At 46.0% G+C, this 23647-nt stretch overlaps 10 protein-coding genes across 10 annotated transcripts; 5 read left to right on the top strand and 5 right to left on the bottom strand.

Moving 5' to 3' along the window:
- Positions 1–79: 79 nt before the first annotated feature.
- On the bottom strand, positions 80–2476 carry I302_103669 (uncharacterized protein; the record flags this gene model as incomplete). Its single annotated transcript, XM_065869713.1, has 12 exons — positions 80–355; positions 484–497; positions 563–629; positions 712–975; positions 1058–1120; positions 1180–1199; positions 1264–1413; positions 1493–1660; positions 1780–1881; positions 1941–2076; positions 2140–2265; positions 2363–2476. 12 exons carry the CDS (start codon positions 2474–2476, stop codon positions 80–82), a joined length of 1500 nt encoding a protein of 499 aa, XP_065725785.1.
- A 944-nt stretch (positions 2477–3420) lies between these two features.
- I302_103670 (uncharacterized protein) lies at positions 3421–5907 on the bottom strand (the record flags this gene model as incomplete). Its single annotated transcript, XM_065869714.1, has 13 exons — positions 3421–3909; positions 3975–3992; positions 4048–4061; positions 4136–4202; positions 4332–4589; positions 4644–4706; positions 4771–4790; positions 4838–4990; positions 5066–5223; positions 5279–5350; positions 5433–5487; positions 5535–5676; positions 5746–5907. The coding sequence occupies 13 exons, from the start codon at positions 5905–5907 to the stop codon at positions 3421–3423; spliced, it is 1671 nt and encodes a 556-aa protein (XP_065725786.1).
- Positions 5908–6974: 1067 nt separating this feature from the next.
- Positions 6975–9267, top strand: I302_103671 (uncharacterized protein; the record flags this gene model as incomplete). The annotated part of the gene is made up of 9 exons (XM_019189042.1): positions 6975–7008; positions 7078–7640; positions 7720–7791; positions 7858–8565; positions 8620–8682; positions 8732–8754; positions 8817–8828; positions 8889–8960; positions 9036–9267. The coding sequence occupies 9 exons, from the start codon at positions 6975–6977 to the stop codon at positions 9265–9267; spliced, it is 1779 nt and encodes a 592-aa protein (XP_019048604.1).
- Positions 9268–9801: 534 nt separating this feature from the next.
- Positions 9802–11642, top strand: I302_103672 (uncharacterized protein; the record flags this gene model as incomplete). The annotated part of the gene is made up of 8 exons (XM_019189043.1): positions 9802–10095; positions 10171–10242; positions 10312–10989; positions 11053–11115; positions 11175–11206; positions 11277–11300; positions 11417–11434; positions 11510–11642. The coding sequence occupies 8 exons, from the start codon at positions 9802–9804 to the stop codon at positions 11640–11642; spliced, it is 1314 nt and encodes a 437-aa protein (XP_019048605.1).
- Positions 11643–12007: 365 nt separating this feature from the next.
- I302_103673 (uncharacterized protein) lies at positions 12008–13170 on the top strand (the record flags this gene model as incomplete). Its single annotated transcript, XM_019189044.1, has 3 exons — positions 12008–12409; positions 12463–12534; positions 12616–13170. 3 exons carry the CDS (start codon positions 12008–12010, stop codon positions 13168–13170), a joined length of 1029 nt encoding a protein of 342 aa, XP_019048606.1.
- Positions 13171–13268: 98 nt separating this feature from the next.
- On the top strand, positions 13269–14290 carry I302_103674 (uncharacterized protein; the record flags this gene model as incomplete). Its single annotated transcript, XM_019189045.1, has 6 exons — positions 13269–13337; positions 13417–13479; positions 13535–13557; positions 13634–13645; positions 13708–13779; positions 13855–14290. The coding sequence occupies 6 exons, from the start codon at positions 13269–13271 to the stop codon at positions 14288–14290; spliced, it is 675 nt and encodes a 224-aa protein (XP_019048607.1).
- Positions 14291–15381: 1091 nt separating this feature from the next.
- Positions 15382–15763, bottom strand: I302_103675 (uncharacterized protein; the record flags this gene model as incomplete). Its single annotated transcript, XM_019189046.1, has 2 exons — positions 15382–15619; positions 15720–15763. The coding sequence occupies 2 exons, from the start codon at positions 15761–15763 to the stop codon at positions 15382–15384; spliced, it is 282 nt and encodes a 93-aa protein (XP_019048608.1).
- A 770-nt stretch (positions 15764–16533) lies between these two features.
- On the bottom strand, positions 16534–18711 carry I302_103676 (uncharacterized protein; the record flags this gene model as incomplete). Its single annotated transcript, XM_019189047.1, has 4 exons — positions 16534–17003; positions 17062–17119; positions 17223–18623; positions 18682–18711. The coding sequence occupies 4 exons, from the start codon at positions 18709–18711 to the stop codon at positions 16534–16536; spliced, it is 1959 nt and encodes a 652-aa protein (XP_019048609.1).
- Positions 18712–19047: 336 nt separating this feature from the next.
- I302_103677 (uncharacterized protein) lies at positions 19048–20858 on the bottom strand (the record flags this gene model as incomplete). Its single annotated transcript, XM_065869715.1, has 11 exons — positions 19048–19106; positions 19173–19287; positions 19369–19448; positions 19510–19641; positions 19720–19777; positions 19830–19855; positions 19911–19960; positions 20033–20133; positions 20238–20383; positions 20494–20685; positions 20786–20858. 11 exons carry the CDS (start codon positions 20856–20858, stop codon positions 19048–19050), a joined length of 1032 nt encoding a protein of 343 aa, XP_065725787.1.
- A 609-nt stretch (positions 20859–21467) lies between these two features.
- On the top strand, positions 21468–23489 carry I302_103678 (uncharacterized protein; the record flags this gene model as incomplete). Its single annotated transcript, XM_065869716.1, has 6 exons — positions 21468–21851; positions 21920–21941; positions 22024–22285; positions 22397–23210; positions 23292–23339; positions 23415–23489. The coding sequence occupies 6 exons, from the start codon at positions 21468–21470 to the stop codon at positions 23487–23489; spliced, it is 1605 nt and encodes a 534-aa protein (XP_065725788.1).
- Positions 23490–23647: the final 158 nt, after the last annotated feature.

Below are 23647 nucleotides of genomic sequence, written 5' to 3' on the forward strand. Positions count from 1 at the left end.
CTTCAGATCGTCTTCCCTAACTCTAGATCATCCCCTTGATCTTGCTTAGCCTCAGACGGTCTTCTCACTTGAACAGATCCTACGACTGCCCCCTCGTCCTCTCATATTCAATCTCACCGCGCTTTCCACTCCACCCAACCCTCCTCCTCCTCCACCAAAGCTCAACATCCACTTTCCACCATTTTGTCTGTTTCTTTGTCCACCTCCTCAACCTCCTGATAAGATGTAGTAGACGGATCAAACCCCTCTTCAAACTTGAATAAGCGAAAATCAAGAAGAAAGTGAATGACAGTGGGATGGAGATTTGCCAGAAGTAGATTGGCGGGCGGTTTAGGTCGGTGAATTGCTCGAAGCCCTACAAATGCATGTTTAGCAGTCACCAGGTCCCCTTGGAAGTTCAGACTTGCCATTGAGAAGTAAGATGCCTTAAGGGAATTGTCAATCTCCCTTCTGCCAGCGTATGATATGGGAACGGATACTCACGATGAACGTTAATGCTGTTTGCAGGAATCAATCAATACCATGCCGAACACTGACCGGCTTCATGCAGTGGAACACTTACGAAGAAAGACGATAGTGACTATCGCTAATCTCTCCATCGAGTCGTTTGCTCGTGTTGATAATATGTTCTACAGTGATATCACACATCAAGTGGGATCAGCTTGCTCTGCTTAAGGTTATCTGACCTGAGAAATGTTGATAGGAACTTACAAAGCAATAGGTCTCCAGATTCTTGCTCTTCTCCAACAATTCCTCTGCCTCTTCCACAATCCTTTCTAACGCTTCGACACACTGCTCGAGCATCAAACTAGCCTTGTTGGAAATACCACTACTATGATAACCATCAATCCCATAACCTGCTGTACTCTGGTAATGTTTTGTCAGATTAACAACCACCTTCTGCAGTGGTCTGATCCGTGATTTGAAGTCCTGTAATTCAACCACTAGACGATGGGCTTCGTCCGGTTTGATCGACTACTTTTCAACAAATATCAGCAAAAGTAATATTGATCGCATCAGTAATGGACTTTTAGGCGAAAGGTACGAGCGGACTTGCAGTAGGATTAATTCTTATTCGTTTCTCCCAATCGCTCAATCGCTTATCGACATTCCGAGTCACCTATATCACCACTCCATGATTAACGAAATTATCAGTCAGGCTACAGTATGTCAACTCACACTCGAAGCATATCCCACGGCTATCTCATCAGGCGAGATCAGCCAATCATTACAGCATTCCTACAAGATTAGGAAGGTACCCACACCGATGTACCATGCTCAACCCCAACAACGCTGCATTACAAGCCATATCCATCTGACCAGGTACACCCATATCCAAATGAGCACTGCGAATGACGAGACGGGAAGCTGGACAATCGTAATACGGGTGTGTAACCGTGATCAACACATTCACTGATCATTATCGCGGGGTTAATTCCTACATAAATCTATACTCGGAGCTAAGACAGCTGAACTGGAGAGGAGGACTTACTAGAAGGAACGATGAAGATGCTCAAGAACCCTCTCCTAATCATCTTTTCCACCTCTACTTCCTCTTCTGCAGCTGTAGCTAACCCACCTTTCGGACATATTTTGTCAGGCTTGAAGACATTCTTGACCAAATCGTATACCGGCGTCTGGTTCGCAGATTCCGGTGTATCTTGAATGAGAAGTTGTATGTAGATGCACGACGGGTGAAGTTCAAGGTGGGTGCGATGATGTCGATGTTCAGAGAGGTTGAGGTGGTCCATGAGAGTGGTTTTTGGTAATCTGATATACAGATATACTCATTGTGAGTATCTTTCAGACCTAGAGATACTTCAGTGATAAAAAGATGCGTTATACCATTGATCACACCCTCTTCAACACCTAGTACGTTGACTATCCCATTAAATACGCCTCATCAGAACTCTCAAGCTATATAAGGTGTGCGGACTCACCCCACAAACAATCCCCCACACTCCTCTCATCCATGATCCCCCTCAACCTCCCCAGCTGTTCCTCGGAGGTAGACTGATTAACCATCTCCGTCAAGGAAGGTTGGACGATCGAATTATCCCGAGTATATACCCTGACCTATATTCAACGTATCAACCCTCCATATCACCCCACAAATTCGATGTTGAGGGTGAGACCTGCCACCACAGATACATGTTCCCTCTTTATGCTGTTGACGAATGGGTCGTCAATCTTGTCCGGTCTATCAAGACCTGATTCCAATCTTGCTGAGAATTGTATTCGGAGCTCTGGGGGAATGTTACAAGTCTGCCATTCGAATGTAGGTCATCACGGAAGACACCTTCTAGCTGTCTACCTGTAATTGCAAGTGAGGAAACATACATCAGTGTACAATGGGACTTACGTCGGAGGTATGGGATGTATCATCATCTCGCTTATCGGATCCAACAGGGATTGCCACGCTGCTTTGTTGACGCTCGAGGGGGATCAAGGTGATATCGGAGTGTTCGGAAGTCATAATCATGTACATCAGAGCGATTTTAGTCAAACACGATGTTCTTGTCGTTTGAATGCGTGTTTTGTCGTTAGCTTTCGCGACAGATTAGGGTCCAGATACTGTATGATCAAAGGTCAATCAATGACTACTTTAAAAGACGATATTTGATGGTTCACATATCATAGTGCGATTTGAAGGGCCCGAGCACTAAGGAAAGGATTCTGAGGACCTGAAAATGGGAAAGTGGGGGAACAGCGTTTGTGCGCATCCTTTGATGGTCAGAGCTTAAGATCTCTCTGGATGAGTGTGGATCGATACTGTACAGTATTTGTTTGCCGAAGAAGATCTTAGATGATTTGCAGTTTTGCCACCATGGCTGCCTATCTTGCAGGAGCAGGATCAAATCATTTTGATGATACAGCCAAGCGTTAAACGCACTTTTCTCAGTGGGAGGAGGCTGACGGCACCTCGGCCGCTAGTTTCAGGTGCTTTCGATGCAGGGCAGCCAAGGTCTGGGGTACAACACAAACATTAGAGATGTGACAACCGGAAAAACCAGAGTTTTCTGCAACAAATGGAAAGCGGCAGTGCTTTCTATCCCTGCTCAGCTGCGAATTTGGGTATGCATGCAGATTGAAGCTTTCAGATCTGTCTCATAACGGATTCCAGGTGTTTTGACGCAGGCTCGTCTCCAAACTTGCCTTTGTTGATATGAATGTAACCCAGACCAGCAGCACCAAAATGGTGCTCTATGGCGGCAAAACCGCAAATCGTCTGATACTTCCTTCGTCAAACAATATGACTGTATGTTCGCTTGTTACAAACCCCGAGAGTAGACGCGCAGACATCGCAAGTGTGATACATGGTTATCTTATACCGAAGTTTTCTAGACAGCTGTGTAGACACAGCCGTTACTTCACAGATCTATCGTCATCATATGCTATCTAGGGGGGTACTATACACCATTATTGGGGTATGGGTCGACGTTGACCAGGTGACATGGTGGAATAAAGTCGAGGAGGGTATATACCATCATCAGGTGGATGAGGAAAGGGTGGTATGTATCTGCCATCGTTGATAGGCGCAGCAACCATTGGCATTGGCATATAAGAGGTAGAAGCAGCGTTCCAGGCGGTGAAATTCTCCCGCGGCATGTACGAGGGAGGTGGTAAGTCCTGGGTCCGGAACCCGCGGAAAATCTCTTTGAGCTTGGCAATCAGCCTGTCCCGCCTGGCTATGTTGATCGGTCGTTGCCACCACTGGTATTTCAGTCTCTGGAAACTCCTCGTATTTTGGGTGGTCCGTATATTCCTGCTGAAGACGTTGAGAGTGAATTTGAGGAGCCTCTTGAGAGTGGAGTACGCGAAGATGAGGAAGAAGAAGACGGATAGTGGCACTGATATCTTCCAGAAGAATGATGGTGATCGTTCGAGGACGGTAAAGTCTTTGAATCCCTATTTGAATCACAGGGGTTTAGATGCTTGACCTGCACCTATCGAATGTGGTGTATAGAACATACCATTGAGAAATACGAAGCCTTCGATAGTCGGTCAGCTTACTATACAATATTAATACAAGCTTGATAGACTCACAATGAAAGTCAGAGCTACAGTCAGTACGGTGTGAAAGGGGAATTAGCGGGGAGTCGTTCCATGTGTCGAAAGTGAGACATGCACTTACGCAGAAAGACGATCGTCACAATAGCTAATCGCTCCATCGAATCATTGGCTCGAGAGGACAACATGTTCTGCAAATTCCCCGCAAGGTCATCATTCTTGACTGGACCCAAACGATATGGGGTGCTCAAGCGTTCCAGGGGAACGAAGTATGACACATTCGAAGACACCTAAAGAACAAGCTGTGAGAATGCACTTACAAAGCAGAATATCTCCAAGCTTTGTCCTCTATCTATCAGATCTTGTAGATCTTCCAAAGCGTTATGTCGTGTCTTTTCACTTTGATGCAGCAATTTCGCAGCCAGGCAAGAGGTACGCTGCATCTGCCTATCTTGTTCTTTATCATAGGTTTGATAGTACTCTGTGAGTTCTTGGTGGAAGATCTGGTATCGTCGGACATGTCTACGAAAAGTGTGAAGATGAAAAAGCAATCGATGCACTTCTTCTGCTCTGGTCGTCTACAGCTAACTTCATTCAGCATGAACTCTTAACACGTGTCTGTGTGGGCGTACCGAGACAGAATGCCTAGCTTCGCCTTCCCATGCTTTCACTATCTGAGCGATGCTGAATACCGTCTGATAGACGCATACTACTTTCAGCATGTGATTTATGCTTTTTCTATAGGAGGCGGGGTCTTACGGCTGAAGCGAAACCGATAGCTGCAAGAATATGTCAGCGTGGTATTCAGAAGCGCAATTGTATTCACCTTTATGTACAAAGGTTAACGCCAGTATATGAGCATCACTGGTAAGCATGTCATGATCTGAAATACCCTTCGGGCGCGGAAAAAGAGGACCTTCTGTCAACCTGGTTGCAGGGCAGACATAGCTTTGAGCTGTCATAGTGATTACGACATTGACTGGTCCCACATAGATAAGTCTTCAACACTGCAAGCTCATGAATAGATGATCACTCCGATAAAAGTGAAACCTACCGGAAGGAATGATGAATACACTGATGAAGCCAACTTTGATCATGCCATCTACATCGGCATGTTCCAGCTTGACACTGCTCGCTTTTGGATCTTCCAGAAGAGATATTGGCCTCATCGAAGGGTGTACTTGAATTTGCAGCACCATCTCTCGAATGGAGCTGGCTGTCCCGTACACCGGAAATTTGATCGTGGTTTCGAAGAGAGGCAAGGTACCTTTCGAAGAGAGGCAAGGTATGTTCAGGACGGCAGATCGCGTCATGTTGGATGAATACACCGCTTGGAAGGCTTTGAGATACCCAGGCGGATTTCAGCTTGCGACGAGGGTTCTCGAGGTCGGCACAGTATACAATGAAAGCTGGAGACTCACCCACACAGATCCGCCATGCCCACGGACAACCTCCCATCCGTACCATATATCCGCACTACCGAATGGTCACCTATCTGCATTGCTTGACCCCAATTCACTCACCCCAGGTACAGTCCCCATCACCTCGACCTTGCATCATCCTCTCCAACTTCTCCAAAAAGGTTGAAACCTCATGGGAGCCGGAAGGAAACATTGTCTCTTCAAAGGCATCAGCCCGTGAGGTTGAATGCGAGAAGTTTTGTGCCTTCAAAAGTCAGATCTAACCATTCCATTAGTCTAATTAAACTTCAGCTGAATGGCAACCTTGACCTACCTTGACAATGACAATTCGTTCAGAAAATCCTGCAGGGTGTATCGGCGATCTGGCCGAGGGATATGTTGGGCTTGGTCCGAGCCCAGGATGAGCTCGTGCAAGCCCAGAGGCGTGGATAGGCTGAGGAAGGTTGTACCTCGTTTCAGGACGAATGGACGTCATGGCCGTCAAGTCCGTGTTGTTCGTAAGGAAACGAATCAGATAAAAAGAAGAAGAGGGACTTTCCAAGTCGATGAAGGGCTTATATACTGTAGCATTGAAACTGATGGCAAATGGCTATGCTTCTTACACAGCAAAAGGACATTACCACGTGTTTATGATCATCATCATCAAAACATCAGATCCCATTGAGACGCACAGATCAGGCTTCTTAGCGAGATCTGTTATCAACGGTGAGTCGGCTTCCTGCATCATGACCGAAGATCTCTACAACATGATCTCATTAAAACAACGACCTCCTTTGCAAAAGGTACAGACTGATCTGAAAGGCATCGGTTCTCTATCGACCAAGTCGTGTGAAGTGGAAAGGGAACGTTTCAACTGTTTGTTAAGGATATGTGTTGCATGAGCTGATCTCATTTCGGTTTCATGGTGCCTGTGTCTTGGGATCCTGGTGATTTATCATCTTTGGAACAGATGTAATGACCTCACCTTCGTTGTCAGGCTACCAAGTTGATTGGGGAGTATGAAATATGTGACAGTCGAGCACCGCACACGATGCATCACAACTGATGAAAGTGAAAGACATTGAGAAAGGTTTCATTTCCTATCCGGTTGTATGCTTCGAACGGCACAGTATATATTTGTCACTGTTCTATCAGTCTTACATGTTTAGAGTTCCCAATCGAAATCCCTGATTGTTTGTGTGTTTGGGGGTTTTTGTCGCATCATATCGTACGACATGAAACCTCGAAACCAATTTTTCGATGGCAACGCTTGCTGCAGATCATTATCACCTCTTCAGCACATTGCAGCAGCGATGTTACAGAGAGAAGACACGACACTTATATCACTCTCCACCCAGATCTGACCAATTTCTACGATACGACCGTGAGAAAGTTGACGTGTTGACGCACGGATGATTCAGTAACCGACCTGTCCACTCATCTACCGCAACCATCAAAAGCAATTTCGTCCTTCTTTTCTTCTTTTCTCCTTTCTCCTCTTCCACTCGTCACGTCCATACACTCTCATATCCTACACACGACATATCAAGAAACCACATCAACATGGAGGTGGAAGAAAAGAACCAAAACACTTCAGGTAAGATCATCCATCCCCTTCGCTGCGCACACTCTGAGGGTTCCTACCTGACTAGACTTTGCTTTCTAGGTCTGTCGGACATGGCATCACCTGACGCAACACCCTCCTCCGACCATTCCCAGAACATTTGTGTCCAATCATCTCACTCGCTGTCCACAGATCCGCACAAACATATGCTTGACGACTCCGACAGCGACCTCACCGAGCTTTCTGATATCGAGATGAACGACGAAGACCCTTACTCTATCGGTGATAACAAGTCTTCAGACTTGTCCTCTGCTGAAGATATCAAACCAATCATCAACAAGCGAAAACCATCTCCCTCCCTATCCGAGGACTCAGATGCCGACTCCGAGTACGAAGCCAAACCAACTAAGAAGAAAGCCAAGAAGAGATCAAGTACTGCCAAATCTTCCAAAGGTAAAGGGAAACTCAAGAAAAACAAAGGAAAGAAGGTCGTAGATCCCGATGAGTCTGTAGAAGAAGAAGTAAAACCTAAGAAGAAAGTCGTACTTGCCAAAGAGGTTCATTGGAAAGATATCCCTGATTGGGGAGATAGGACCGATTGTCCTCTTTTACAATTACCTGCAGATATCTTGGATATGTGTTTTGGGTTGAACACTAGCCTGGGAGTAAGTGACACTGTCTCGTTCCACCCTTCCGACCCACACGTGTCGGCGAGAGAGAATCAGCTGAAGTGATGAGTAACAGGTACGAGATTACATCGCTCTTGCGGGAGTATCCAAATATTTCCGACATCACTTCACTCCTGATATATTTCATGTAAGTTGCTCAGCACTCACACCTCTCACCATGCGATGGCTCGATCTGACCCATATTCCAACCTAGTCTATCTGCTGGTCGAAAGGTGTTCACAGTGTTTCTCGATATTCCGCTTCGGAAAGCAAGATCGTCAAACCTGAAACACCCTCACTCGCCAACCATATCTTTAATAGGGAAGTGGATGAGTGGAGACAAGAACGACCAAAGACAGTGTACAAGTATGGTGATCCCTTCCATTACATACCTGCAGGCTCTCGAGAGGACTGGTCTGAGGCTCAATATATTGTCTACAAGGAAGAACAAGCCAAATGGAGAAAGAATGAACGTGCAGCGAAGGTTAAATCCCTCGAGTTGGCCATCGAGATCGAGAGGGAAGATAAGAGGAAGAGAGATAATTACGCTATCATGGGTAGACAAAGCAGAAGAGTCTTAGCAGCTGTCATAGGTCGTAAGAATGGACAACCTCCGGTGGAGAAGGATGAAAAGGGTTTACCCAAAATAAACGCCAAGAAATGCGACATCGATGCCGATAACAAAACCGAGTCCGTGGTTGATCACGTTGAGAGGGTCAACAAAGACAAACGCCACGGCAGAAAGGCCAAGCTCACCAAAGCCAAGCGATGGACTGTTCCTGATACCGATGATGAGAAAGAATATGAGATCTTACCTCATGAATACATTCCTGAGAACGAAGTCCTCATTTTTGATTTTTGGCCTAACAAATGGCGTGATCTTGCGGTGAACTGGATTGGTCATAAGAGGATCAATAAATCAGTGAGTTTAATCTCATACACTATGATGACATAGGTGTACTGACGACCGGTTTAGGAAGCTATGAGGGTATACAAAGTGACAGACGCCGAGCTGCTCTGTCTGAAACATCTTTTAGTTGTAGGTCACATCATGGAGGATGCAGACCTGTGCTGACAATGCATTTCAGACCAATCCGATGAGTGCCAAGAAGTGAGCAGGAATGAATTCAAACGATCAAGCTTATACTGACAATATTTTCCTATGGATTATAGTCCACAACAAGCGTAAGTCCTGCATTCTATAAATCTCGTATGAAAGGATGAATCCGCTGATTACGTCTTCAGGTATCTCGAAGCTGCCGTTGAAGCGCTTGCTTTGCGATCTCATGGTGGTACACGAGGTCATAAAGATTACATGTACGTGATTCTATGGTCTCGCCAAAAGGTTATCATCCAGGTTAGAGCAGGGCTTATCAGTAACCTTTCGCATAGTCAAGCGCGCTTCAGGAAATCCCGAGAGATGGCTCAAAAGCGTCAAGCTAAGATTGAGAAAGCTAAGAAAGATGGCACCTATGTCTACACACACAAGAAACGAAAGGTCGCTCCCTATGATTGGTGGTACAGAAATGATTTCTGGGAGTACAACGGCTACTGTGAATCAGAATGTGAGGCTTGTTACGCCGAAGAACACGGTCATGGTTATAGTGACTATAGTGATTATTGATACCACGAGCTGTGTACCTGATCTACTTCTCTGTTAATTGTCGAAGGTTTCTCTCATCCCAATTCCATCACAGATCAATACCAGTATCCAGTAACATGCGTGTATTGTACATCAAATCATGTATCCCATCAATCATGTCCTGATCTCAGTTTGCGCCCGAGAGTATGGTAAGACCATTGCCGCGGAGCGGCGATGATTGATGCCTTAGATGTGATGGTTGTCATCATCAAGAAGGAGATGAGACACTTTGGCTTACTTTCAGTTGACCAAGGGTGTTCTTACTCGCTTCAAGCAGATTAAACCCTGATTACGACTAGTTTGATGGTAGTCAAGGATCATATGGTTATCCACCTTCTACTTCTGAACAAATACATATATGTACACTGCATCCTTATGAGTGCAGTGGGGTTGTTTCCCCTTAGTAGTCCATACAAAGTCAAGTGAGTTGATATGTCTGCTACTTCCTACTCACTGTATACGTAAGAGCTGACGAGATGATTTTCATTCAGACATATAATAGATCACATCGCCAATATGGATCTCGTTCATCGTGCTGAGTCACCTGCTCATATGGAGGTCGACAAACCAACCGAAACCGATGACATGGTCAATAACGTCAGCTCACCGCACCTGAACGAGGAAACTACCGAAATCGAAGGACAGGCACCTCATGGTCTAACGAACCCAAATAGCTCATCTGCTGCACTTGTACAAGCCAACCCTGATCAACCTGCCACTTCTGTGGATACTCGTCCAGGTATATTTAAGAATAAGGATGTACCGATGGAGATCATGGATCTGATTTTTGCTCCCTCCGCGGGTCTGAACGTGAGTACCGGTGATGCTACAAGTATCATACCTCGTATAAGTCATCATGACTGATCCAGAGTCGATTGTTTCCAGGCTAGCGATTACGTCGCTATCGCTGGGACATGTAAGTTCTTCAGAGAGAGACTTGATTCGACTGTGTTCAAGGTATGTCTATTGCTCATTTCCCCCATAAACGCTTTGCCAAGCTTACATGGTATGTATTGTGATTGATAGTCAATCTGCCACCATACAAGCTTGTCATCATTCCCCTACACTACCAATCGAAGCGAATTGCACGACCATCAGTCTGCGTTCAAAATCTTTACTCGAGATTACATCAACTCTTATACGCCTGCTCTTCGTTCTGGTAATTATCGCATCTATAATCCCTCTCCCAGGCATTATCAACCAGACGGTCCCCGAGAGAAGTGGACTCGATCTCAATACGAGGTCCACAAGGAGGAACAGTTCAAGTGGATCAAGCAAGTGAGGAAGGAAAATGCTGCCCGTGCTTCCAAAGAAGCTTCAATTGCTAAGAAAAGACGTAGCGAAACTGCTAGATGGATTAGAACCGGTTCTACCCAAACAAGGGTCACGCCTCAGATGGAAAGACCTTGTTCTACAGACGACCTTTCGCAATCTTCGGATCAGCACAAGGATCAGCCTGAAACTCTATCAAAGTCGCTCATTTCCAAGAAACAGAAATATTCAAAGTGTTCGGATCGAGTCAGAAAGGCTTTACAATCTCCTAAATGGATCGTACCTAGTCCTGAAGACGAGACTGACATTGAAGAATATCTGCCTGTTGAATGGGATCGAACCACTGGTCAAAAGATCATTCATGACTTTTGGCCTAATGAATGGAGAACAACCGCTTCTCGAGTAATCCTGGATGATTATATCACTAGAACCGTAAGCTGACACTTGCCTTGGTGATGTCCTGATACGATCGCTGATCTATTGGAGTAAAATCAGGAAGTTATGAAGGAGTATGTCGTGGATGACGGACAATTGATGTGGTTAAAACATTACTGCCTGGTGGGTATTTGATCAAATCCAAAATTGGTAGAATCACCAACTCATGTCTTATTTCGCAGCCCAAGTCAATCTCCAAACGTACACGAAAGGAGTGAGTTCTGGAGATTCATGGGAAGTATGGATGTACTTACGATAGGGCTAATTCACTGTCATCGTCGTAGCGTCAAAACAGAGTACGAGACATAGTGAGTATCTCTTACATCCTTCAAGGAGCACGCGAATTAACTTACCGGTCAACATCATAAGCTTCCGTAGAGCTGCTGTTAGGGCGTTGGAAATTCAGATATCTTGGTGGTGCTAGTGTACACGACAGACTCAAGTGGGTGATGGATTCGGACGTTGAGTTCAATCTTGCTCATAACATCATATTGACTCGATTTTGGCTGTGCATTAGGGGATTAGGTAGACATCAAGCGAAACTCGAGGAAGAGAACAATACCATGAGAGCGAAGATCCGAAGTAATAATGGTCAACTTCAGGCCTGTGAGAGGATCAAAGGAGATCTGAGTGCCAATGTACGAAAGTGATTGCATTAGCTTCCAGGATCAAGAAGATGGATAGACGGATTGGAGGCTTTAGATCGAAGAATGGTGTTCGATAGATGGCCTGTGGAAATTTATAGCTTCAGAGATGATACTTTCCATGCTACAATATAGTACAACGCTTCTACACAAAGATGCAGGACAGTAAATGAATACGCATACGCACCGTGGGAAAGCTGAGTTTGATGTGGGATGTCCGTGCTCGGATCACTTTGAACCGGTTATGTCCACTCATCCACAGTCACACCTCATCACTCTTCCTCGTCCTCCTAACCTTTGTTAGTTTTCCTTATCTCAACTCTCACCAGTATACCATATATCATCCTGATATAGCCATAGCGAGCAGCACCATGGACTCAACGTCGCTGAGCCCAGATTTCGCAATCGATCCGGTGTTGCTCGAGCTGGATCAAAATCCAGCCCACGATACCAGTGCAAGTCCACCCGGATCATCCACCTCCCCGAATTCAACAGAAGCCTCTTCATCAGCAACAGCATCTCACATCTCCAAGCAAACCAAGGCAGCATTCACCCCCAAGAAAGATTCGACATCCGCAGGAAAAAGGAAGAACAGCGAATCGACCGAAGAAGACGTGGTCCCGAAGAAAAAGGCTAGGAAGCCTTTACTAGCTAAACGGGTGGAATGGAATGACATACCTGATTGGGAAGGAAGGGAAGACTGTCCTTTGTTGGAACTACCTGGAGAAATCTTGGATATGTGCTTTGGTCTCAGTGTGGATGTGGGCTTGTCTGTGAGTGATACTTACCTGACTTGACGGGGTGACGCGAGCTGATGTGATATCAGATGAGGGATTATGTCTCACTTGCTGGAGTATCTAAGCTCTTCAGACATCGAATGAATGACACTGTGTTCAAGGTGAGCTAACCTTCATGACATTTTCACCATACTTGTTTGATCCAGAGTCCTGTGCTAAATGAAGTACGATGGGTATTGTAGGAACTGTACTACGCTGCTGAGCCCCGATCGATGGTCAAACCAACCACCAACGAAGCCCATCGTATCTTCACTCGTACCTCACCGCCGGACTGGAGACTCCCCAAGAAGGAGAAATTCTCGTACCCGTCCGCATCCGTGGCCAGTCATTACAAGCCTAGAGGGATGAGAATACAGTGGACCGAAGCGCAATATATCGTATATAAGGAAGAACAGTATTTTTGGAGGCTAGGTCACCGACGTGAGAAAGCTAGGGTTACGAAGAATCTCGAAAAGATAGGGCGTAGAATACTCCAAGAAGAGAGGGAGAAAGAGATTACTGTCCATCTAGGCAGTCAACATAGAAAGGTCATAGGAAGGGTCAGAGGGAGAGAAAACGGCGAGCCGCCAGTGCAGAAGGACGATGAGGGGAAACCAAAAGAAGAGTATTACTTGGACATCACCAAAAGATGGAATGAGTTGTTGGATCCCAAAGACGTACAGCCATCAAATGATCAGCCATTATCCAAAGTGCCCGACTCATTCAGAAGACGACTTGAGAAGAAGATTAAGTGGTGAAGAGCAAGACCCGAGGTGGAGTATGGAGGACCCCTGCCGAGTCGGACGAGGATGTCGATGATGATTATGAGGTCGAAAGACCTTCATGTAAGCTTCGAATGTTCTGGGGAAGCGAATACAGAAAAAAGGCAGTCCATGACGCTCATTTGAGATACATCGGAAAATCCGTGAGTGTTGATGTCTCAAAACTTTCGACCTGAAATCAAGGGGCAGCTTGGCTGATGTTCAGCCATTCCGATGATATAGGAAGCGATCAGGGAGTTCAAAGTCAGCGAAGCGGAGCTGCTATGCCTGAAGCATATGTTGGTCGTGAGTTATGATTGTTTTTCAGCCCCTGTTCAATCTATACTGACGACATGGATAGCCCAACTCGATGAACAGGAAGTGGTATGTGATTTTGCATAAATCGATTGTACAGTAAGATCTATCCTTAAGCTGACTGGGAGCTATCCCGACTGTGTAGCCCTCAGCAAGTGTGAGTCATGTCGGCGGACTCTCCATATATCAACCGCTGGCTGACTGATTTCCTCGTGATAGATTCTGGTATTCTGCTGTCGAAGCTCTGGCCTATAGAGCGCATGGGGGCCCAATAGGTCATCGAGAATATGTGTGGGTGCAGTCCCCGGCTCTGAGTGAGATTTTCGGAACATAGCTTACATGTATGGTTTGGTCAATGAATTATAGCAAGCGATGGCAAACGACGAACGATAAGAACATGAATACTCGAAAGAAGAACAAAGAGAGAGCCAAAAACGCAGGTACGCTGATCGAGCACAAGAGGAAGCATCGACTGTTACCTGCAGAATGGAGAGAGACTGAAAGGGAGGCTTCGGCGACATCCACAGGTAGTGCGAATAAGGGGAAAGGGAAAGCGAGAGAAACGCATGCTGGATATGATGACGAGAACGAAAATGAAGATGTTGAGATGTCTAAGGAGGAAGACGAGGATCACAAATTCTGCAAAGAGGGATGTAATTGCTGGAAAGATCCTTACAAGAGAGATCTACCTCCAAGAAAGGCATCACCCGAAGAAGGGGAGTGTGGGAGTGGTAACAACAACGATGATAACGATGACGAGGGTGAAGGAGATGATGATGGCAGTGGTGACGATGATGACTAGTGAATACGGTGTCGGGTAAACTTTTATATACTGTACCAAGACTAAGCTTTTCTGTAGTAAATGGTCTTTCTGTCCCTTCTTTTGAGTGACTTCTGTATATGACCAGCAGACCATTTTAAGGAATGTCCATGAACATGTTCCATGTACTATACGAATTGATACTATGTATATTGTGTTATTATCATTCACATCAGCCAGCTCGTACCTCTCTAAAACCCCCTCGCTCGTTGTTCAACGTCGTCCCAAGTGACTAAATCATATTCCACCGCATCAGCCGCACTTGCCTGACTGAGATCGATATTCCTCTGCTTGTCCGAATCCGTTGAGGTAGGCGCACGTACCCACCTGGTGGTGCTTGAATTGTTGGCTGTACTCCTCGATACGATCAAAAGAGATTGTGTGGGTCCCCTTCGATTCTGGAGACAGTCAACAAGTAGCCGTTCGCACATTCTGCATGTATGATCGTATTGGTGGATGATGTGCTGTGACTCTCGTTGAGATAGGTTTCTTTGTATCTCAGTATGGTCTCTGCTGAAGAACGACATAGCGAGGCGAGAAGTTGTGACATCGTTTTGGTGGTTGAGATACTGTAAAGATAGTACACTTTGATTGCGATTTATCCAGTTCGATGAGATACAGGATCAACCATAAGATTTCGATAATACTGTACAAGGACGTTGTGGAAGTGACCCGTCTTACCCCGAATGCGAACCATGGTATATGCAGGCTGATGTGTCCCCGAAGCAACTCACGGAAGAATCATATCCTCAGATTCTTTCACACTTCCTTTGAGTTCTGGATCCGATCATGAAGAAAGGACTTTTACGCGTCGTTGTGAGAGAAACCGCATCTCCATGAATGGTGTTGAGTCGAGCATGTCAGTCAGCGTCCCACAAGCTTGAGGGGACGATACATCCCTTGCAATCAACGTGCTGTATTATACCTTGACAATCACTTCGCCACAAGCATCACCTAGTCCGGACCATGCCCAGTGGGAATGAACGAGTCATGCTACTGCATCGATCTATCTATCATACCTACTGTGTGAACCCCTCTAGGTATAGATCCTCCGACCTCATCACAGAATGGGATTATAGTTGATGATACACGAATTTAGCCATTGGGGTATTCAAATTGATATTCGGATCCAGCTGAGAATTCTGGATCATTTCCTCGTGACTTTTGATGACATCCTCGGGAATGAGATCGCGGGCGCTGCTATTGATGTCTCCTGATGAAGATCTAGAGTGATCTTGGGAGAGGACACTGCTATCTGCGATTGCGGTACCCGTGTATGAAGAAGTAGTAGCGTCGGGCGGACTAGATTCTCTGGGCGAAATATCTCAAAACATCAGTGATCTATCTCCTCGTATTGTATCATGTTTATCCTTAGTGTCCACAAGAGACGCAACAAGTCAAGTTTACTTACTCTTGTGAAGAGGCCGTGACTGCTTTGGCCGGAGTATAGGTCATTTGTGATATCTGGATCAAATAGATGGGCGATCGCAATTCTACGTATTGGCTAACTTATTCATATAGAAAAAGATAACGAGAATCTCAAAGGTTTTGATAGTTCCCAAGCGATCATTCCATCAAGATTACTGTACATACGTATCACAATGTGACTCGATCAAAATTATCAAAAGATGATACCATACTCGTCCATTCACGTCCGAGGACAAGAAAGGTTCTTAAGACTTGTGTGCCTTGGTTCGCAATGCACAGCCACATCCGCAAAGGAAATCCCAAGTCAGGTAGTCAGTCGAAGTCTGAAGTGTATATCGAAGCGAACCTGAAAGGATATCTAGACCTTGAAAAAACTTGAGCGATAAGAGTGTTGAATGATAGAAGTTTACAGTAGATACGAGTATCCAGTGAGAGTGAACAATGATGAAAGGTGTGAACTCAAGAGAGAAGTGTGCTGTGTCGACAATGTTCTGATAAAGGTTGAGATGGCCGGTGAAGCCCAGATCATCCGATGATAACGTATCGCAGATCGCAAAGTACATCAAGCACGAATGATAAATATACACAATCTAAAAGTACAGTTATACACATATTAGGGATTTGTAACGGACAACAACATTTCTAATGGTTGACAGTAATTTGAGTTTGTTGAGGTCTTTGGGCATGTCCTCTCTGTCTGTTCTATCGATTTTTTTGGCACTTGAGTTCCGACCGCTGGCTCCGTTTGCTATATTGCAAGACCGATGTGCTTCGAAAGCATCGTATACCCCAATGTATTATATCACACCATCCACCTCTTCTCTGGAAGTTTCGCCCGCATAATCTGCTTCTCCCTCATTATGGGGAGTGATCGAATCGACACTCATATCCCCTTCCATCTCATGTTCCTGCTGTTCGGCCACCAACCTGTTCTTCTCAACTTCCATCCAGCCCAATACCCTCCCCTGACCAATTTTGATCTCCTCCTTCCCCACTTCCACAGCAGTTTCCGCTCTTCTCTTCATATTGCCTACTAGATCCGCTATCTTCTCCCATCTAGCTTCCAATTGCGGATCAGCCATCTCTTCGTCGAAATATGCGCCTTCTGGATCCAGGTCTTCGTCGAAGGTGTCGATAGTCGGTGTTAGTAGGCTTAGAGGTGTTGAAGGGTGGAGAGATGAGAATGTAGGTATGGCATTTCCGTTTATGGATTCTCGGAGCATTCGACGCAATTTGAGTATCTCGGTACGTTGCTTGGATTTGGTAGCTGTTCAGCCTGAGAGTCAGCTAACACCTCGCGAATACTTATTGGCTAGCCAACTTACCTTCAAGGGTTTTGTTGATTGCTAGTAGACTTGCATTGGATATCTCCAGATCGGCAATCTGATAATACATGGTCAGCGCCGAACATTCATCCGGAATTCACAATACGTCGAGAGGGCCATCCAAAAATCGGATGTCCAATCCAATGAGACATGCAACTCACCTTACGATTCACCTTGGCCTCTTCTGCGTCCGCACCCAATACCACATCCATATCCTGATCGCCTATCTTCACGTCACCCAATTTCACCTCGACATCATCCACAGCTGTAGCCCCACTCAACCTATCCCTGCTATCATCTTTCTTCATTTCTGCCAGAGGCCCACTCAATTCACTACTCGTTCCACTAAACTTCCTTGATCCTGTTCCGCCAACGCTCCCGTATCCCTGACTCGAATTTGTTCTGGACCATTCTTCAGATGACAATGCAGGAGTCAAAGCAGGTAAAGCAACTGTACGTAGTTCGGGACTTATCGGTGGGCGAGGGAGAGAGGGGGGATGGGAGCCGTGAGGATGGTATGGTAGTTTCGTTTTAGAGTGTATGTTGTTCCTGTGTGATGTATGAGGAGGCGAAGACGAAGGGACAGGTGAGGTCGGTGCGGATGCAGTCGGATGCTGGAATATGTACGCCAGGGCATGTTGAGTAGAAGTGAGGGTTTGAGGTAGAACTTTGGGTGATCTGCGTGAGGGCGATGAGCGATTGGAAGAGACTTCGACATGACTTCCTGAATCCGACATTTTCTCGGGACTGCCGTTGATGTCTCTCCACGAGGATTGTAAGATTCTAAGTCCTCCATCGTCTACACCTAGCCCTGTTATACAATATCCTCCATCAGTAGGTGTGGACACGATATTGGGTATGGGAGATGGTTGTGAAGGGGCCGGTGGGGGAGTCTGGATACTGGGTGAAGGGGCTGTAGAAGCGGGATGTGGATGGTGTATCGGTGTAGCATTGTGATGCGTAGATGTGACATTCTGTGGATGATGAGGATGCGCGGGAGTTATAGGTTGATGTGATTTGAGTATCGGATGAATAGGTGTCGAAGGCGTGATTGTGGTTCCAGTGCCGGACGTTCTAACTCTAGCCATAGGGGCGGAATGTCCACCTGCAGTACTTCTTAACGATAGCGTTCTCGTCCTACTCGCACTCTCCTCTGTGTTGTTGCGTCTGAGATCAGGTGTGCGAGGTGAGCTATGTCCATCTACCACCGACTTAGTCGCTCTAAATTTCGCTGCGGGCGTCCCACTGCCTTCTTTCGGTGTGAGACCTACGGCCGATCGAGGAGGGAGCGTGGAAGTGACGGGTGTCCTAGGGGTTCTGGTGGTCACTCGAGCATGGGGCGTCGAAGCGGAAGACTGGGGTGCAGGGGATCTAGCTCTTGAGACGGGTGTCGACCGGAGGGATAATGCCGAGGGTGTTGAGCGTATTGAAGGTCTTTCAGCGAGAGGGGTGGAGGGTGAAGCAACTGATGAAGGGTTGACATGGGCTCGTGTTCTGCCTGAAGATGTCGAGCTGGATGTTACCGGAGATGGTGAGGGCGCAAGGGATATCTGAGATGCTACCTGTAGTCGGTGGAGATTAGTAGATATCGACTCGGTTGTGTGGGGGTCACAAACATACCTTGCGCCGAGGTTTGACAGGATCAGTCATGATGTATGCGCTATCATTGAGGAATGGCCAACAGAAGCAGGGATCGTGTTGGATCGTCTTCTTCACATATGTATATGAATTCTTGGTCCTCGATGCTGATGATGATGGAGGGGAGGAGAAGAGGAATGTGTGTGGGGTTGACTGAATGATTGTTATAACTCGGTGTGTTTTGACGTTTACATATTCACGTCACAAACAATCAATCCGAACTCAGGCACGACACTCGATCAATTACAATTCAACCCTAATCCATGACAAATGATTACAGATGAATCGTATTAGTCATTACAAAAATATACATAGTCCTATACTATGGTAGTCATTATGGTGTCTATTCTATATCCGTGCATCCGTAGCATAATGATTCAAGAACCAATCTACAGACTCTTTGAGCGCTATAAAAATAACATGCATAAGCAATCTTGTAACATGAGTCTGAGTCAGACGGAAGGTCTTCTTACCTATCTTGAAAGGGGTAAATTCAAATGACCCCGCACCACTTTCCTTCATCAACCTCGTTAATTTAGCATTACTTGCAGGTTTCCTATATTGTCCGTCTGCTTTAGATGTGTCATACTGTATAGCAGTAGGAATATCATCAGCTCCCATCGCATGAGTGAATCATCATTTGCTGTGGGAAGAGATAATTAGACTAACCTCGACAGGTCCTGTAAATTCCATAGCTTCGATAATCGCATCCGCCACGTCTTTTATCGACACCTCATCGTCTTCGGCGACTACGATCATACACACCATTAAATTCAGGAGTTGATCCACGATGGAAGGCAGTTGACATACCGCTCAGTATCACCGGATCAATCTCCTTGTACTCTCTCAAAACCCATATGAACAATTTGGCCAGATCTCTAGAGAATATAAATTGACGGAGTGGTCTGCCCGAGCCGAAGACTGTGAAAGGAGTGTTGTTCTCTAAAAATGATGAGCAGACATTAGTATCAAGTTGGTAACATTGAGTGTCCAGACAAGGATCCCATTTCCTTCACTTACTTTTCGCAAGGTAACATTTATGTATCAGTCCAGGAATCACATGCGCGCTTTCCAAGTTCTATATTCAATCAGCCTGATTATGTAGTTTGCTTGAGATGTTCAAGGCTCACATAATTATCGCCTGGACCAAAGACATCTGACACAAGCATTCAGGATTGGCAGACAGATCGCTGGATACAAACAGAACTCACTCGTCGGTATCACACTTGTGAACTGGTCGCCGAATTGATCATGATACGCGCTACACCAATCAATCAGAAGCAATCAGCATCTCTAGTCTGCGAGCAGCAGAAATACAGAAAGTGATACCGACTGATTCTGTACATCTATCAACCTCTTAGCATGAGAATAACCGAAATTGGATGAATGGGGAGGACCGAGATGTATCTTCTCTTCCGTCAGGGGATACTCTACCTGTATACACTGAGTTCAGCAACGTGAAACGATGCTTGCCCTTAGAGGGTGTCCCAGCGCCTCAATCTCGGAGCGAGGGGAAGGATGAGATACGCTCAACTCACCTTATCCGGAAATACACAGGTTGATAAACACGAAACCACCTTCTCCACCTTCATCTCATGGGATATTTGCAGTACACTATCGTTCATGAGTAGGTTATCGCGCAGGAAAGTATGCTGAGAAGACATATTTGCGAATAGACCTCCGACTGAACAAGAATGAGTGATATAAGTCAGCTTAAACCATGTCTTGCGCCCTTCTGGAATATCTGGGCTGTGAAGATATTTCAAGGCTCGGAGTGTGCGAAAGGGTACTCACCCCTAGCGGCTAAATGTATGACCATCCTCGGCCTATACTTTCCGAAAATCTCTCGGGTCTGCTGTATATCCCTCAGATCGCATTCTGAAGAAGAGAGGAACACCCATTCTTCATCTTTCTTCTTTCCGAAAGAACTTCCAACAGGTTCCGTGTCGATCAAGTTCTTCATGGCGGATCCTACGAGTCCAGTACCTGTTGATCATAACTTCAATCAGTATATAGACGACTCTAAAGTCGTCAGGGGGTGGTGGAGGGTTAGATGAGAGGAATAGGTTAGAAGTTATGAACTTACCGCCCGTGACTAGCACTACATTAGACGAAGTAGCCGAAACAGGTGTAGGAGGCAATTGACCTATGCTGCTCATCCCGATTCGAAATTTCTGTGTCCACACCGTATATACACAATGCTACAGATAATCTTTCCTTGTAATGTACAGTAAGTTGTGCGAAATACACTATAGCAAAGATACCAACAGTGCAGTATCGCAGTTGAGATGAAGTCCCATGTCTTACGTTCCCGAGAGAGTGATACCAAAGTGGAGGATAGTCACCTCAGGCACGAAACCTTAGACCCGGAAAGGAATGCATGATTGTGGCTGTGAGTGCAGATTGATTGTGTTGATGAGTTGTATGCAAGCCAGAAGAAGCAAGGACTGTTGTGCATCAGAGTACATGACCGAAGCAAGACCATCAAATTGCGATACGAGGACCTTACAAGATCATCAACACTAGACTCACAGCGATCCAAGCTTCACTGAATCGATCCAACTGTGTCTGTTACATTTCCAACGAAAGTGGCGACTAGAATCGTTCCTCCCTCGATTCATTCTGTCGCTTCTGTTCGATGTTGGAACTTCTTGATTGATCGTCTTTCAGTCATTACTATTCATTGACCAGCATTTATTATTGGGCCCTTGACTTCTTGAGCCATACTTACCAATTATCGCGATACCACCAACATTTCTTCTTGCACAATGCCGTCCCAACCCACTACCAACCTTTCTTCCCTTAACGAGAGATCCTTCCCTCCTCCTCCTTTCCCAGGAGAGGTATCTCCATACAAGACCTACTACTCCAATCCCCAACCTCGACTAAACATCCCCCACCCTCTCCTACATCCGGCAGAGAACGACAATCTGCAGAAATCCATCATGACCTCTTGGCAAGAGTCTGAGCCTTCCGATGAACGTAAGAGGGATATGGAGGACTTACGCGTCCTCTTGACGGACACTATCAACGAGACCTTCTTTCCTACTTTGATGGAAGACGGTAAGAGACGGTTCGAGGTGGAGATTGTTGGAAGTTCCAGTTGGGGAGGGGAGGTGGATAGCTTGACGGATGTGGCTTTGGTTATTGTGGTATGTCATCATTTCATTTCATTTCTGCCTCAACTAGGGTAGGTCATTGATCATTTGATGTATCGTAGGATCGAGCATTACCACGAGGATGTGAGTTCTTCTACTCTATTATCCTTGAAATATAATCTATGAACGACGAAGCTGGGTAATAACCCTTAGGTGATTCATTCAGACGATCCCTCCCAATGGCTCTTACCATCCTCCAGCACCACGTTCGGCTCAAACACGCAAGCACGTCGATCCCGCTACAGGTCCTCTACAAGCCAGGAGCAGTCCCTACCTGAATGTTATTCTCTAAAAGCCCTTTCTGATTGTATAGAAAGCGTAGGCATGACACATACCAAGCGACACCCCTTGCCATTACCTCTTCTGAAGTTTGTAGATCCAGTGAGGAAGCTGGGCTGCGATCTGCAGTGCAATGATTTATCTGGGCTGTAAGTGACGGACCCTACCTTAACCTCATCCCTTTTTGATTGGACAGCCTGGTATATATGTTCATACACGCATGACTATGTATAGCGAGGAGAGCTAACGACAAAGGAAAGGTACAACTGCTCCTACATCCTATCCTACACCACCCTCTCACCCTACATCCTCCGACCCCTAATATACACCATCAAAAGGTGGTACAAGCTCATCTCAGGCAAAGACCCGAAGCTCAGCAATCGGCAAAACAAATACAAGTTATCCTCTTACTCCCTCTCCATAATGTGTGTTGCCTATCTCCAGCATATTAGTCAGCTGCCAAACCTTCAGGAAGACGTTGTCGCGAAGAAATACGAGAGGATGGAAGATTGGTCACGGGATGGGGAGTTGACGTGGGGTGAATGGGGGAGAACGCAGGGTAGGGCCGCTCACACAGCTTTCTCGAAGCATGCGAAGGTTGGTTGGACGCCAAGGTGGCCCGAGATGATTGCTGCGGATGCTGTTAGAGGGTTCTTCACTCATTTCAGTCAACCTTCAACCCAAGATACCGCCGCTCGTTCGTCTTGTATCGCTATCGACAAAGCCAGTGATGTTACGGGTGAAACCCAAGTAGATCAACCAACATCCAAGTCTATGACTGATCAAGACCACTTCAGCCCCCTCACTCAGATCATATCCCCCCTAAACGGCGGGATCATCCCCCGCTCTGCGCCATACAAAGACCCCACTTACCAAGATATCGAACACACCCAGATAACCTACCTGACCATGACGGGGTACGACCCCTCGCAGATCAGTGTAATAATGCAGCAGTTCCGAATCGCGAAATCCCTCGAGATTGAGAGGTTGATGGGTAAGGGCGATGAGGGGGTGCAGGCGTATGGGTGGGAGGGGAGGAAGTTGGTGATTCAGGATCCGTTCAAATGGGGCAAAGTGAGTGATAAGGTAGAACAGGAGAACGAAATGTGTTGAATTAGATTGGTTGCTGATGAGGTTGAGGTTGATAACTGATAGAGTCAAGTTGGAGATATGACCGAGGAGATCTGCGATGATTTCTTTGAGGTGAGTCCGAGCTTAGTTCTGTTTATCAGCTGGGGGTAGGGGGGGAGACGTTAACGATCAGGCAGTATACCTCAGTGCATTACCCAAACACACGAGAGACTGGAGAGATTGGGATCAAGAGCTGGCATTGAGGATATCTTGACATTTTAACATAGTTCTACGATTGCGATGTTGTCGTCAAAAGGGGTTATTGATTTATGGAGTATAAGTAGTCTTGTACGTAGCTGAGATAACTCAGAGAAACCTTATAATCAGGCGTATCAGATGGCATGTATCTAGTGATTGATAATATGGTAGCATACATGTAT

This window comes from Kwoniella bestiolae, chromosome 2 (assembly GCF_000512585.2).
Source record: "Kwoniella bestiolae CBS 10118 chromosome 2, complete sequence".
Lineage (NCBI taxonomy): Eukaryota > Fungi > Basidiomycota > Tremellomycetes > Tremellales > Cryptococcaceae > Kwoniella > Kwoniella bestiolae.